The sequence below is a fragment of the Anolis carolinensis genome, unplaced genomic scaffold (genome assembly GCF_035594765.1).
Source record: "Anolis carolinensis isolate JA03-04 unplaced genomic scaffold, rAnoCar3.1.pri scaffold_8, whole genome shotgun sequence".
Lineage (NCBI taxonomy): Eukaryota > Metazoa > Chordata > Lepidosauria > Squamata > Dactyloidae > Anolis > Anolis carolinensis.
This window is the reverse complement of record NW_026943819.1, coordinates 18,348,655-18,365,206: the sequence shown is the minus strand read 5'-3', so window position 1 is coordinate 18,365,206 and position 16,552 is coordinate 18,348,655. Positions and strand designations below refer to the sequence as shown.

The window sequence follows — 16,552 nt, the reverse complement described above, 5'->3', positions numbered from 1 at the left end:
TGAACACTGGAAAAAAAATTAAAATATGTGTAATACTTTTTTGATGAGTGTCATCTTGAGTAGGGAGGGAAAATGGTCACTAGGCAAGATCAGTAAGAATATAATAAAGGAACCATGCTGAACTTAAGCAGGTTTGGGTTATGTCAGTACCTGCAATGGTGAGCATTCAGAAACCTTGTAAAGATTTTTCTCTGGAGAAAATTAGATGTTGTACTGCGCTTTCTATGAGCATAGGCCAGAAGTCCAGCAATATACGTTGCTATTTTCCTCCTTGACCTCACTGAAAGTATGTTTTAATTCCTGCTATTCTCAATGAGGTTTTCTTGTGGGTAAGCTGGATTTTTTTGTGCAATATAAACTATTCTGCAGATGTTTCATGGACATTTAAGACTTGGAAGTATCATAGATTATTTATGTCTGGTATATCTGTGTGCCTACTTCCCAAGGGGAAAAGGACACTAGGTTTGCATAAAGACATGTGCAAATCATAAAAATCCTGACTGGGGAAAAGCATTCCTTTCTTTTCTCTCACCTGGAAGGCAAGAAATCTTCTGGGATGTGAAAATTCCCCACAGAGATGTCTAGTCATGCTAAGACAGCCCAAATCACAGAACATAAGAAATATTTTTCACATGCCTAAATTCCGCATAGCCCATCTGATCTTGCAAGTTAAGCAAGGTTAGCTCTGGTTAGAAGTTGAATTGGAGACTGCTAAAAAAATACCAGGTGCTGCAAACTATATTCCAGAAAGACTAGCAAATCACCTCTGTGTATTCTTTGCCTAAAAAGATCCTATGAAATTAATAGGGTCACCATAAGTTGAAAATAAACACACACATTTACAATTGTTTGAACAAACCAGTTACTGTATATACTCAAGTATAAGCCTAGTTTTTCAGCCCTTTTTTAGGACTGAAAAAAACTCCCCTCAGCTTATACTCGAGTGAGGGTCCTGGCCAGCTTCTATTCTATAGACACAGGATCTATTCCCATCCCAATTTGCACTTCCAAGAATTTGCATCACTTTATCAGTTACCTCTTATTTACAATATTTATATAGTGCACTTTATCCAGTCTATTTTTACAACCTTTCCATTTTAATCCATGTTTTTATTAAGTTTTTGTCATTTACTTTATTGCTTAATGTTTAATTTTTTAATTGTGTATGTCTCTTGTCTATTGTCGTGTTTTATATTGTTACTGTTTTTATTCAGGCTTGGCCCCATGTAAGCCGCCCCAAGTTCCCTTTGGGGAGATAGAGGCTGGGTATAAAAATAAAGTTATTATTATTTTATTATGACACAGCAAACAAGATAGATATGCTGGATTTCGTATCACAAAATCACAAGTCGAACACTTCCCAAGTGTCTAGGACTGTGTGATGTATTTTCGGATTATTATTATTATTATTATTCAGGTCGGCTTATACTTGAGTATATAGGTATTCAGAGTTGGGCAGTCTTATCTTATTAAAGTCTTATTATTATCTTAAATTACAGTTTTATATAAATATTCAAAAACATTTAACCTACTGATGCCTCAAATAATGCAATTTTATTAATATCTATTTTTATTTTTGAATTTGACCCGTAGCTGCTGCATTTCCCACCCTCGTCTTATACTCGAGTCAATAAGTTTTTCCAGTTTTTGTGGTAAAATTAGGTGCCTCGGCTTATATTCAGGTCGGCTTATACTCGAGTATATATGGTATGTTCCTGTAGCTTCCCTTTTCCTATCCCTGCCTTGGACTACAATGCTCAGTATCCCAGTTGTCCATACTGATTGTGGTTGACCGTATCTCAAGCTTGAAACAGCCTGAAGGCATGACGTTGTGCAAGGTTATTACGCAGGGTCAATTCCAGACGTTTATGTTGCAGCCATATAGTCAATACCTGTTCTGTCACGCGCTGGGCCTGTAGCTATTGTCTTTTTGTATAGGACGTATACTTTATGCCCAGCAGGAAGTCAGGGAGCCTAAAGAGAAGTTCTTGAGGATTTCCCTGAAGAAGGATGGCCTTTTGAGTCCTTAATGAAATAACAAAGTCTTTATTGATGAACAAATAATAAATCTTCAAGAGTCAAATAACGCTTCAAGGTTTCCTTAATAGACTGTTGGCCCTTTGAGTCTTGTCCCCAAGGGACAGGAGATTGGCTTTGGATAACTGTGAAAACCCTCTTACAACATCTCCCAGGCTGTCTATCAATATGGGCTTAGCTGATGTGGGACCACTACCGATTCCAAATGCATCTGGATATCGAGTGGACCTACCAGCCGAGGCTTGCAGATGTTTCAGCTGGGGTTCCGTGGATCTGTGATGCTGTTCTCTCTTTGAGTCTTTAGAAACTTAGGGCTGTTTCCTTCAGGAGCTGTGAGGCTGAGAGGCTGTAAGCTCTCAGCCATTGCTTTTGGGGCTTTTCCCCTGGAATTTCTGTTTCTGTTTCCTCAGATGTTCTATATCCCTGGATGTTCTTGAGATGTGAAGCTTTTCTACGGGACGAGCTGGTCTATGTCCTATAGCTTAGCTTCCTAAGTGAGACTAACTTAAAAATTGCTCCTTCCCTCCCAGAGCCCTGAACAAGGGGCAGAACCAAACTTAATGATGATTGACAGGCGGCCTGTCCTATGATTGCAAACATTAGCAGCAAGAAAATAAAGTCGGAGCTTTTGGTACAGCTGTACCAGCACAATACCCTCTTTGACGTATCAGAAGTGAGACATATTTAGAGCTATTCAATGCGAAAGAGAGCCAACATGTTGAAGGGCTTTGTGTTCTGAACCTGAATTTTGGAAGACCAGGGTTTGAACCCTTCATGGAAACTGCCCTTAGGCAAGTGTGCTCTCTCTCAGTCTCTGTCACGCCCGTGGCAACGGAGCACCAAGAACCAGACGCAGAGGCCAATATCTATCTAATATCTTTATTAAGTAAATACAGTAGAGTTTCACTTATCCAACACTCGCTTATCCAACGTTCTGGATTATCCAACGCATTTTTGTAGTCAATGTTTTCAATACATCATGATATTTTGGTGCTAAATTCGTAAATACAGTAATTACTACATAGCATTACTGTGTATTGAACTACTTTTTCTGTCAAATTTGTTGTATAACATGGTGTTTTGGTGCTTAATTTGTAAAATCATAACCTAATTTGATGTTTAATAGGGCTTTCCTTAATCTCTCCTTATTATCCAACATATTCACTTATCCAACGTTCTGCCGGCCCATTTATGTTGGATAAGTGAGACTCTACTGTATATAAAAGTAATAAAAACAAGTGTAGAATATAGTTCAGAAGCTGACCTATCAAATGAGGTCAAATAAAGTCCAAAAATGTATTGTCCAATAATTGATATTAGAGTTCAAAGTTTTATATCCAATAACCGAAACACACACTATTGCCAGGCAATAGTGTGGGGAAAATGTCCAGAGTCTTTGAAGTCCAAGGTAGCTTGAGAACAAGGCTGGAAACAACCTTGAATCATTAAACAAGGTTCGTGACTAGGAACAAGGCGAAACAGAGATTCTAAAACAAGGTCCGTGGCTAAAAACAAGGCTAGATAAATCTTGAATACTTGATCCGGAAAGCAAGGAACTGGGGTTGCGGACTTTGTGAAGTCCACACAAGGCTGGGAACACGAAGTTGCTTCTGAAGCTGCTCAGTTGACTCCGCAACAATTCTAACGTGCCAGGCACCTATATTGGGGTCTCGTTTTCCCGCCAAACAGTTGTTTGATGTCCTCTTTCCCTAGAGAACAGGGAACGAAACCTAACTTTGCAGATGTGAGACTCTCTGGATTTTTCCAGGGGAAGCATGGCTAATCAGTGTCTTGTTTGGCAGCAATTCTTAAACTCCTGCGAACCCGCTCTTTAACTCCCCTGTCTGCAGTAAAGGAATGTCTCCTAGAGAAGGGAGGTGAGAGCTGTTCAAGGTCGGTTTTAATTGGCTTTTGGGCAAGAACATCAATATCAGGCATCTTGAAGGAGTCCGGCTGTTGTTGATCCGGAGAAAACCCCATGTTTTCATCCTCATCTGCCACAGTGACACTAGGAACGGGACTACAAGGCCCATGAGGCATCACAGTCTCATAAGACAGCAATGCCAGACCCCATCTGAACAAATAGTGCAAAACAAAACAACTTAATGAACAAGGTGAGCTCAGATACCAATTATGGCAAGAATAGGCATAAATTATACAGGTTCTTCTTCCTTTCATCTTTTAATACAGCATCCAATTGAATGTTAACAAGGCCTTCACATGGTGTTGGGGTCTTAAAACCTCATTTGCACAATCTTCTTGAGTGCAAAATCAGCCCCATGTCTCTCAATTCTTACCAAGGTTGGATTTGTTGAATCACTCTCCTGCATCCACCTGGGCAGATTTCCCCATTAGTGGCTGTAGATCCAAGGCTGCTCTTTCTCGCTTGCCATGCTGTTCCTGCTGTGCCACCCTCAACTGATAGTTTCATTGTCAAGTTGTCAAGAAGGGGAAGATTATTGCTTAAACTATGGTGGTAAATTGGTCCTTTAAGAGGCTTTCTTCCATAATAGATTGTCTATTGTGCTTTTTGCCTTGGAATCCAAGAGAGAAATGAGGGCCATTGCCCACGGTAGAGAGACAGGATGATTAAATAGGAGACTATAGGGGTGGCTCTCTTTTATGATAATTGAGCAGTTTTTGTATTCATTGATGGGTACAAAGGGATGCTGTCAAGTTGCTTAATGAGCCACTTACCACATCCCTCATGCATATTATCCCAGCAGCCACAATGCCTATAAGCCTGTGCATGGTACAGTATGTACCATTTTACTTGCCCCCTGGTGATGCCACCAAAGAAGGTGAGGCCTCATTAGTTTGCTGAAATCACAGTAAATGCCAACTGAGTGTGCTCAAAGGATACATTCTGTTTGCTTTTAAGTTCAGGATTTGTAATTGTTTCCTCTCTGCCTCTACTTCAGCCACATGGCTCTTCCTCAAGGAGGACTAGGCCCATGCTGAGCTTTTGTTCGCTCAATGGCAAATTATTTATAAACACAAATTACACTTTTCCCACTTTTAAGCTGAAAATTGTGGTTCTCTTCCCGCATCACCAATCCTTGCTCTTACATCAAAACTAGCTTAGTGGATTTAAAAAGAAACTTTTAACACCTTAATCTGCTCTATTTTTTGTTGGTCAAAGTTAAAGCTACTTTTAGGAGGCACATTTAGCTCTCAGAAAAGCCAAGGCATTTCATATAATTTGAATTAGTGATAGTCATTGAAACTTACTAGTTCAGGTGTTTCTCTAAACTTGGGAAGAAAAGTTCAGTGGAAATTTGGGATGAGCTATTGAGAAAGGGGATATAGCTTCTATAGGAGGCCGTAAGTGAATAAGTGAAAATATACATACATGGCAACAATCTGCTGTGATCTGCGACTTGCTAGCAGATTATTCCAAAAATATAACGCTAAAGTTGCCACATTTGCAATTGCAGCCCAAAAGATCAGAGCTAAGGTAGCAAAATCCATACTTGAGGTCAGAAATGGAAATGGCGATGGTTTGGGATGATACAAATCCGACACTGTCATTGTTATGTTGCTGCTATCATAATTTTAAAGAGCTAGTTTTAATTTTTGAATAAGTTTTAATGTTTTTATTGGAAAGTGTTTATAAAGGTTGTATACTACTGATGTCATGGCCTATGGCTAGTACAATAAACAATTCATTCATTCATACATATAGGATCTATAAATATGGAATTAATTTGTGTTAATGTAGAGCCCCAGTGGCGCAGTGTCTTAAAGTGCTGAGCTACTGAACTTGCAGACTGAAAGGTTGCAGGTTTGAATCCAGGGAGCGAAGTGTGCGCCCGCTGTTAGCTGCCAACCTAGCAGTTTGAAAACATGCAAATGTGAGTAGATCAATAGGTACCGCTCGAGCGGGAAAGTAATGGCGCTCCATGCAGTCATGCCGGCCACAAGACCTTGGAGGTGTCTATGGACAGCGCTGGCTCTTCAACTTAGAAATGGAGATGAGCACCAACCCCCAGAGTCTGACGTGACTAGACTTAATGTCAGAGGAAAACCTTTATCTTTACTAATGTATTGATAGCCACCTTGAATCCTCTGCCCAAGGTGGGATATACATTGTATAAATAAAGAAACAAACTCTTTGGTGGTTACTTCTCACTTTGTTGGCTTAGCTTGAAAGAGAATCTTCCTCTATTCTGGATTTTAAATTTCAGAAACAGCCTCTGCAGAGGACAGAGAATGCTCTACTTCAGACTTTCAGCCAGTATTCATAAAAGGAAAAAAAGAACACTTGTTGTAAACATTCATATGTATGTGACATTGGTGTAGAGCATCCTTGCCTTGCAATATTAAATAAAGTAATGTAACTGAAGGGCTGAGATTCAGTTCTGCAGAAATTCCATATATGAGAACAAAAATAAAGCAGCTACTTCAAATAAGTACTGCCAAAAACAAAAACACAAGGTCAGGCTTTTTTGCTGCAAAATGTAAGCCTTAACATACAATTATTACAACTACTACAGACCACAATTGTACAGTGACAGCATTTCTTGATGGGGGGAAGGGGGTACGTACGTATGCAAGAAAAATTGTTTATTCATAATTCTAGCGCAATATAGACAACTCACAAAGGGCTTATTTCAAATCAATTTGCAGTTCTAAACCTCACCAGCAAGCTGGGGGGAATTCAATTTCGACCCATCCAAAACCATAATATTTTTGGGTTAAAGCAAAATGTAATTGAAGATGATTTCATTGAATGAGAAGGAGTGACAAGGGACAAAGTGTTCACTCCACTGATCCGTGGTGGCTCCATGCCACTTCTGCTCTGTGCTGCTGCATCTTCCAATGTTTGTTATCCGGAAGGTGCCTCAGAGAGAACAACACACACTAGTTCCTATTATAATCTTCTCAAGATCCAGCAGTGCTGAGCACAGGGCAGAGTTCCCTCTTCAGAATGTCCCAGAGAACATAGCAGGAGGTTGAGGCTAAAGCCCTGCTCTTCCTCTCAAACTATTAATCATGAAGGCATTCCATCCCGTTGTTGTGTCCCTTCAACTCATTTCCAGTTTATTGGAAACTCTAAGGATTTTCTTGGTGAGATTTGTTAAGAGAATGTGTGCCGTTGCCTCCCTGGAAAGGTGTGGCTTGCCCAAGGTCACCCATTAGATTTCCGTGGATGAGTGAGGATTCAACTCATTGCCTGTCAAAGTCCTAGTTCAATGCAGAAACTATTACCACACTGGCTCTCTGGATTCCATAGATACGATGGCATAGGAACTTTATCCAGGCTTTAAGTTGTCAACCTTTATTCGTGTAGTCCCTTTTATCCTAGCAGTGGTTATCAACCTGGAGTCCCCAGATGTTTTTGGCCTACACCTCCCAGAAATCCCAGCCAGTTTGCCAGCTGTTAGGATTTATGGGAGTTGAAGGCCAAAAACATCTAGAGACTCCAGGTTGAGAACCACTGTCCTAGGGAATGGGCTTTCCTCCTAAGTCAAGGTTTCTAAATGACAATTTTTTCACTTCTAGCTTTAAATAAACCTGTGAGCCACAAAGAAGTTCTGAGGAGCCTCAAGGAGCCCAATGACTGAGGCCCCTTCTACATTGCCATATAATCCAGATTATCAAGGCAGATGATCCACGTTATCTGCTTTGAACTGGATTATATGAGTCTACACTGCCATATAATTCAGTTCAAAGCAGATAATTTGGATTTTATATGGCAGTTTAGAAGGGCCTGAATTTCCATTCTAGGTGAACGGATGCTGTCTTTTGGCATAAAATCCCTTAGAGCAGATGGGGACAGCTCATGATCTGCATGCAGTAACCATTAATATACTTCATAAAATCTTTTTTTACATCAGCTGCTTGTTCAGGTATGTACATGTACTGGTGACTCCTGAACAAGCCTTATAATAACACATGGGATAGACCTGAACAGAGTCTCAGAAATGCAAATATCACCATGTTGAAGCTTTACTGGCTATCAGCATGTTTCTCGAAACAATTTGGATCCAGGCTGTCAGAAAAAAAACCTGTTCATATTTATCTGTGCCCATTATTTATTTTGAGCCTCTGGTGGTTCAGTGTGTTAAAGTGCTGAGCTGCTGAACTTGCAGACAGAAAGGTCCCAGGTTCAAATACGGGGAGCGGAGTGAGCGCCCGCTGTTAGCTCCAGCTTCTACCAACCTAGCAGTTCAAAAACATGCAAATGTGAGTAGATCAATAGGTACCACTCCAGCAGGAAGGTAACGGCATTCCATGCAGTCATGCCTATGGCCACATGACCTTGGAGGTGTCTACAGACAACGCTGGCTCTTTGCCTTAGAAATGGAGATGAACACCAACCCCCAGAGTCAGACATGGCTGGACTTAACATCAGGGGAAACCTTTACCTTTACATATTATTTATTTACTAGCTGTGCCCGGCCACGCGTTGCTGTGGCTGGGACTTAATTTTTCTTTTCTTTTTGTTTTATGAACGTAGAGGCGTGGATGAGAGGTTGTGCTGTCAATTTTTAAGGTTGTGGGGCGTTTAGTTTAGTTGTTTTGTCCGGTGCCGTGATTCCATTACCCTTTTATATATATAGATTTATTTGTACTTGTATTTTCATCATGTTGTATACCATGAATCCAAATTCTGGAAGAAACACATAGTATATGCTTTTTAATGAAGTAGTTAATTAAAAATGATGGTTGCAGCATGTAATCATATATGTTTCCACTTCTCCGTTTTTCTAGGTCCAGCATCTTCTTTTACCCAGCAGCCTCAGGACCAAGTAGTGATTGCCGGGCAACCTGTGACCCTACTGTGTGCCATTCCAGAATACAATGGAATCGTGCTATGGATTAAAGATGGGCTTGCTCTTGGAGTAGGCAGGGATCTCTCAAGTAAGTATTCTACATCTTCTAATGTCACACTGGCTCTTATTGGAAATTATGATTCATATCCTTGAGAAGAAAATATTTATCATGCGATTTTCATTGTGTGCCTCCAAGTCAATTCTGAATTAAGGTAGTCTTAAGGCAAACGTCTCACTGGGTTTTTGTGTTCTCAGAGCAGGTTCAACCATTCCTTCTTCTGCAAATTATAAAGCCTGGCTTGCCTAAGGTCACTTTGTGGGCTTCCATAGCTGAGTGGGGTTATAAACTCTGGTCTTCCACTGCCCAATCCAATACTCAAACTCTATATCAGGGGTCCCCAAACTAAGGCCCGGGGGCCGGATGCGGCCCTCCAAGGTCATTTACCTGCCCCCCGCCCTCATTTATAATATAATATTTTTATATCAGTTTTAATAATATATTGTATATACATATAATATTGATAATATTATCATTTTATACAATACAATACTAACAATAATATCATAATAATATTAATTATATGTTATATATTACATATAATATTACAGTATAGTGGTATAGTTCAATGTAGTATAATGCTGATGTTGTGCTATGCTAATAATATAATATCTTGTATGTACATACAGCTGCTGTGAGTTCCCTTCGCGGTGAGAAGGGTGGGATATAAATGTAGTAAATAAATGTAGTAAATGAATAAATAAATAATTTTGGACTTAGGCTCGCCCAAAGTCTGAAATGACTTGAAGACACACAACAACAACAACAATCCTAATTAACCTAACTATCTCATTGGCCAGAAGCAGGCCCACACTTCCTATTGAAATCCTGATAGGTTTATGTTGGTTAAAATTATTTTCATTTTTAAATATTGTATTGTTCTTTCATTGTTATTGTTGTTGTTTTGCACTACAAATAAGATATGTGCAGTGTGCATAGGAATTTGTTCGTTTTTCCCCCCAAATGATAATTCGGCCCTTCAACAGTCTGAAAGATTGTGGACCGGACCTCTGCTTTAAAAGTTTGAGGACCCCTGCTCTATATCATGTTGTCTCTCCATTCAGAACTACAAGCACTTGAGAGCAAAGTGGGGTACAAGGAGATGAGGGGGGCTGTCATCCCCCCCCCCTCTGTCTTTGATTTCTTCCATTGGTATAAACTGAGTTCAAAGTGTAAAAGATGTTTAATTAATTACTTTGGCAGGAAATGAAGGGAGAGGGGCAGAATCTTGCCTTTGCCAGTAGGCCAAAGCAAACTATTGCAGCCCCACCTGTCTAGTGCCCCCCAATTAGTATTAACATAGGCTTTAAAATATGTGTTACAACATCTAATACAGTGATGGGCAACCTTTTTCGCTTGGTGTGTCAAAATTCACCAAAAAACCTAGCATGACTTGGGTGGTGTGTCACTTCAAGAAAAAAACCATAATTTCGGAATATGTATAGTTTAAATAACAAAAATATATAATTGTAATATATAACTGTATTCAATAAATCAAAAACTATTGACTACCATTATTTCCATGTACAACAATCTATGGTACCTCTTGCAGTTTCCATCCTGATTTTTCTCGGTTGTAGTTTCAATGTAGTCATAAGTAATGAGTAATAGAATAATAATATAATAGTAATAATATGATAATATACTACAATAATAATAAAATAATAGAAATTATATATATATATATATATATATATATATATATATATATATATATGTATGTATGTATGTATGTAATGTGCATAATTCCCATGGAGTAAACAACAAAACCACTGGACCAAATCACACCAAATTTGGCCACAAAAGACATTAGTCATCCAATCAATCTGCATGCGGCAGCGTGTCAGCAAAAATGGCTAGGCGTGTCAGTGCTGACAGGCGTGTCAGTGTCATAGGTTGGCCATCACTGGGCTGTGGCGCAGGCTGTTGAGCAACCAGCAGCAACAAATCACTCTGACCAAGAGGTCATGAGATCGAGGCCAGCTCGGAGCCCCGTGTTTGTCTTGTCTTTGTTCTATGTTAAGGCATTGAATGTTTGCCCTATGTGTGTATAATGTGATCCGCCCTGAGTCCCCTTCGGGGTGAGAAGAGCAGAATATAAATACTGTAAATAAATAAATAAATGAATGAATAAATAATACTAGAGTGTTGTAGCCACAAGAGTTGAATTGACACAATGGAAGGAGTTGTGTGTGCCTGCACGCACCATGGATGTGTACAGACCAATCAGGTCCATCTGTTTGAACACTATATCACTTTGGATAATGTTTGAATCAGATCTTAAAACCCACTATAAGCCTGCCAGCAATAACAAAACAAAAGAAAGAATCTCATCTGCACACCCCAAACCTCAGGAGTCTACTGTACAATGGGAATACTCTGCCGTGCCTCAGAGCAATGATGCGAGGCATCCTCTTACTGGACCCAAGAGGGTGATCTATGCATCAGAGGGAGACTTTATGCTGCTTCAGAGCACTGAACAAGCTAAGGTCTGTTCAAACACATTATGCCAAGATGTGGGGAAGACATTTGTTCTTCTAAAGGACCTCGGAAAAGCTGTACTCATGAAACGGAAGGCCTCTCTAGCCCAGACTTCTCCTCTATGAATGCATCTACTCTGTAGAATTACAGTGTTCCCTCACCTATCACTGGGGTTAGGTTCCAGGACCACCCACAATAACTGAAATCCCGCAAAATAGGGGCACTATATTTATTTTAATGTTTATACATTATTTTAGTAGTTATACACTATTTTGTCTTTATCAACCAATTGTGTGTTGATAAATCACTTCCTTCTCCTCCTGTTGCCGCTTGGGCTTCTTTTCTCTCCCTTTGGCTTCTCATCCTTCCCTTCCTTAGGCTGTAAATTGTATTTTTTATCTATATATATAAAAGGGTAATGAAATTTCGGCCTAGGACAAAACAACAAAACTACACATCCCAGAAACACTAAACTTGGCAGCACAACCCCTCATCCATGCCTCTACGTTCATACAACCAAAAGCTCCAGTTACTCCAGAAAACGGCCAGGCTTTGAGACTGCAAGGCTATTCACTGCTATTCCACCTGGCCAACAAAGGATTCCCATAAGCAACAGCAACGCGTGGCCGGGCAAAGCTAGTGATTTATAATACTCTTTTAGAGTCTATTGAAAAACCACGAAATAGCGAATCTGCAAAAAGTGAACCGTGAAGTAGTGAGGGACCACTGTAATGCAGTTTGAAATGACTTTAGCTACTATGGCTCAATACTATGAAATCATGGGAGTTGTAGTTTTACACGTTCTTTAGGCTTCTGTGCCAAAGAGTGTTAGTGTCTCATCAAACTAGAAATCCAAAACATTAGGACCAAAAGTCAATCACAGCAGCTTCAAGACGAACCTCTGAAGTATGCAATTAAGTAACTTTAGAATAAGAATCTTGATGCTTGTAGAAAGAAGGTGGCTTGACTGGGAGATTCAGAGCTCTACAGAGTAAGCAAAAACACAAATAAACCAATAGAGAGAAAGTGACCAAATTTGGCCCTACTTCCCAGGCTCTTCTAGTTAGAGGTATTCTGTTGGCTTCCTGACTCAGTCCATCACTGCTCTGACTCCTCCTCAGAGGCATTATGTGACTGCATGGAGGTGAGGGTGCGTGCTGGGTGGGTTTCTTCAAACTCCATCAATCATCTTCTCCAGCACCCTGATGAACTGGTTGCAACTGTCTGCCTCACCAATTCCTGTTCAATGTCAGACTCTAAGACATGTATAGTCTGAAGTCCAAACATTTATTTCAATATCACTCTGAGCTGGCATTCTTCTATAGCCTCTTGCCTCGGCAAGCACCAGCTCAACACACTCAGAGAGATAAGAAAGCACATTCCTCAGTCCGAAGGAAGTTCCTGGTCTCCAATCATGCCTGATAGGTCATAGTAGTCACAACAGGCCCTCAGTCAAACCAGTCTGCTGTTAACTGTTTCATTGCTGAAACACACACTCTTGCAAAACAGCAGAAACATTTGATTTACATTTCATACACATACAACCATAATCCAACATTATGTGAGGTCAGCAACTGGATCTCATGATCTCCTGAGGCTAGGGAGATGACAGCTGAAAAGATGGTGTCTCAGAAGAGCCCTTTACTTCCACAAGGATGCACTGTCCAGAGAGAGAACCTAAAAGGTCTATAGCAAATACCTTGGAGAAGCTGAAAGCAATGACACTAGAAACACTCTTTATCTTTAAAAAATGTTTCTAAGGGAAAACTCTTACTCTGATGTCTTCCCTTGCCTTGAGATGCAAAAATCCAATTATAATTATAACCATTCATAACAGAGAGTCAGCATGGTGTAGTGGTTTAAGGGTTGGTCTACAGCTCTGGATTTCCCTGCTCAGCCATGGAAATTCACAAAATGACCTTGGGCAAGTCATACTCTCTGAGCCTCGGAGAAAGGCAAAGACAATCTTCCTCAGAACAAATTTCATCAAGAAACCCCTTAGCGTCACCAGAAATGACTTGAAAGCACACAACAACATATGAAACCATCATGGTTAGAGTAATGTGAAAGTCTTATATTCTGGCGGGACTCCCTCCCTCCACTGTTTTTCTTTGCCTACATTTTCCGGGGGGAAAAGAACCATGCAACAACTTGGATATAGGTCTCCATCCTCTCCTTTGAACTTTGGATTATGTATTCTCCCTTCCACCCCACACTCCATGCTTTCAACGGTTTATTATCTGCCCCGAAACTTCAGAACGGGGAATGCATACCAAGAGCTAATGTGGCTGACGTATCATTCTGAGCAAGTTCGGCAATTAACTTTGCCGGCTCTGCGTTCGCAAGCCTGCATGTGCACTACTAGCTCAGCTAGTCATCTAATTAGCTAAATACAAACAAACCCTTCATTTGTATTTCTCGTGGTTCATGAGAGCAAATCCTGCTGTTGATAGCTTGAAAAACAAAGCGGGGAGGAGGGGGGGAGAAGAACCATGCAAGTGTGCCAAGCTGCCTCTTCTTCACAGCTCATTAATCATTGGGCTTGCTAAGAGCTGAAGATTTCTGGGGTGGACGAGACTTGATGCCCATGGCAACTTGGCAAACTGGAGAGATGAAGCCCAGAATGGTCATCCGGTGTCAGTACTCTCCTACTCCCCAGACAACAATACATTTACAAGCATCCAAATTACAAATGACTCATAGTTTAGAATGGGGGTGAAACAACAGGAAGTGAGTGAAATCTACCTCTCAGAAGGAAAATTTACCCCTGAAAGGGTTATCATGAGGAAAAGGTGTCTCCACTGAAGCTTTCTCACCAATCCTTGTTTCCACAACAATCTTTTTTTTTTTTCAAAATTCAATTATCACAGGGACAGAAAGTTAGGTGAAAGCTTCTGGATGGGGCACAGACAGCAAAGGAAACACCCACAGGGGTGTACATATACATATACGTATATACACACACACACACACACACACACACACATATATATATATACTAGCTTTGCCCAGCCACGTGTTGCTGTGACTTATGAGAATCCTTTGTTGGCCAGGTGGAATAGCAGTGAATAGCCTTGCAGTCTCAAAGCCTGGCCTTTTTCTGGAGTAGCTGGAGCTTTTTGTTGTATGAACGTAGAGGCATGGATGAGGGGTTATGCTGCCAAGTTTAGTGTTTCTGGGATGTGTAGTTTTGTTGTTTTGTCCTAGGCCGAAATTTCATTACCCTTTTATATATATAGATATACTAGCTGTGCCCGGCCACGCGTTGCTGTGGCTTTTTTTAGGTGGTTCCATGTCTTAGAGGGGGGAATCCTTTATTGGGAGGTGTTAGGTGGCCCTGATTGTTTCCTGGATGGAATTCCTTTGTTTTCAGAGTGTTGCTCTTTATTTTGTGTTTTGAGATGAGAGAGTGATGAGTACCGAATGGGTTTGGACCTTCAAAGAGTGGATGTTTCCCTGTTTGGGGGGGGATCCTTTGTTGAGCGTAAGAATGTAGAGATGTGGATGAGGGGTTGTGTTGTCAATTTTCTAGGTTGGGGGCCTTTAGTTTTGTTGTTTTGCCCGGTGGAGCGACGCAATTATTTATATATATATAGATACACACACACACACACACATGTTCATATATATGAAGTTACACTTTAAAAATGTACCTATTCCAACTTAACAAACAAATTAAACTTAAGAACAAACTTACAGAACCTATCTTGTTTTTAATTTGGGGACTGCCTGTATTTGCAGCCCTCTCTTTAATGCATTCAGAATCTGACTTTTGATAACAGCGTTATTTCCCCACATAAAGGGAAGTATCTGTCTAGATATTGTACTGGGTTAAAACTATGTATCTCTGTTTCCAACTCAAGCACACTTTACACATTTTTTTTCCAGAGCTCTTCATAGACTATAACACACAAAGGCGTAAGCATGTATTTTAGTGCACTTTGAGTGAAGAAAGATGTGTTCTGATTCATTGGGTGACTGCTGGATGCTTGGAGATGTTTAAGCCTTTCATTTAGGTTTAGTTTAGACCAAATGTAGTGAACCACTTCAGACTGCAGGTGGGGGACATTGTTATTAAATGCACTTCTTTATTGAAAGCGAAACCAAACAGCAAAAGCAAATAAGAATAAAAAGATAAACACTCTCTGCTTGGAGAAAGAGTTGGTTTGGGAGAAAGCGTAATCTCTCATTATGTACATCCACATTTTTTGTATGTGACTATTCGCCTTTGCTCATGAAAAATTAATGGGTTTTGAAAGAGCCCAAAGAGAGATTGTTGTCAGTGGTGTTATGTGCCTTCATGTCAGCTCTAGTATTTTCTTGGCAAGATACATTCAAAGGAGGTTTGCTGTTGCTTTCTTCTAAGGCTGAAAGAGTATGATTTGCCCAATGTTATTTAGTGGATTACTATGGTTGATAAGGGATGAACCTCTTGGTCTCCTAGAGTCCTCATTGAACACCCAAATGGGTTAAAAATGGAATCACACAGCTATCATTTTGCAGTTAGAAAGAATCCCAAAACTACAAAGCAACCAGAATTAAAAGTGGACTAGAATGTGAACTATAGCAGCAGTATCAGCAGCAACTCATTATGTGTTGTTTCAAGATTTTATATGCATTGCTATTCTTATGCTGCTTACATGTTGTTTTATGATAAATGGTCCAGAAATGTTGCTGAATAAATACATTCATAATACTTCTACTACTATTAACACTGTGCAGTCCAATAACAATGTAACTACATAATCTTCTGTCTCTGCAGACTGGCCTATACTTAGGATGTTCATGAATCAGGCTGACAGCAACACTTGCAGAGCTTAGAAAAGATGGATGGCATCTCCCAGAATTGCCTAGAATCCCAGCTGGTGGATTCTGGTTGATTCAGTTCAAAAAATTTAGCTCTACTGATGTCTCTGTTTCTTGTATAGCCAGTAATGGTGACTAGGGGCTTCCATTATCAGTGAGACAGTACATTGCTCAAAGTTTTCATAAAGACTTTAAAGGTCCTATCAAGTGAAGAACTTGTATTAGAGATAAGGCTCAGCGCTTTGGAATGACTAATGTCTGGAGTGGATTGACTGCCAATTGAAATGGAAGCTACTGACCATGAACTGATAGACTTGGAAACTGGGACACCTGGGAGTTTTGTTCTTTTGATATTACTTTTTCAAAATCCTTGCTAGTATATTTATCAATA

General features: G+C 40.1%; 1 protein-coding gene across 4 annotated transcripts in view; it reads left to right on the top strand.

The window, feature by feature from the left end:
* Positions 1–16,552, top strand: part of kirrel3 (kirre like nephrin family adhesion molecule 3) — a 960,216-nt gene that overhangs the window by 594,391 nt on the left and 349,273 nt on the right. For all 4 annotated transcript variants that reach the window (XM_062960868.1, XM_062960866.1, XM_062960867.1 and 1 more), the window contains one exon: positions 8,755–8,904. In XM_062960868.1, the coding sequence (XP_062816938.1) occupies positions 8,755–8,904 (150 nt within the window). The remainder of the gene's footprint in view (positions 1–8,754; positions 8,905–16,552) is intronic.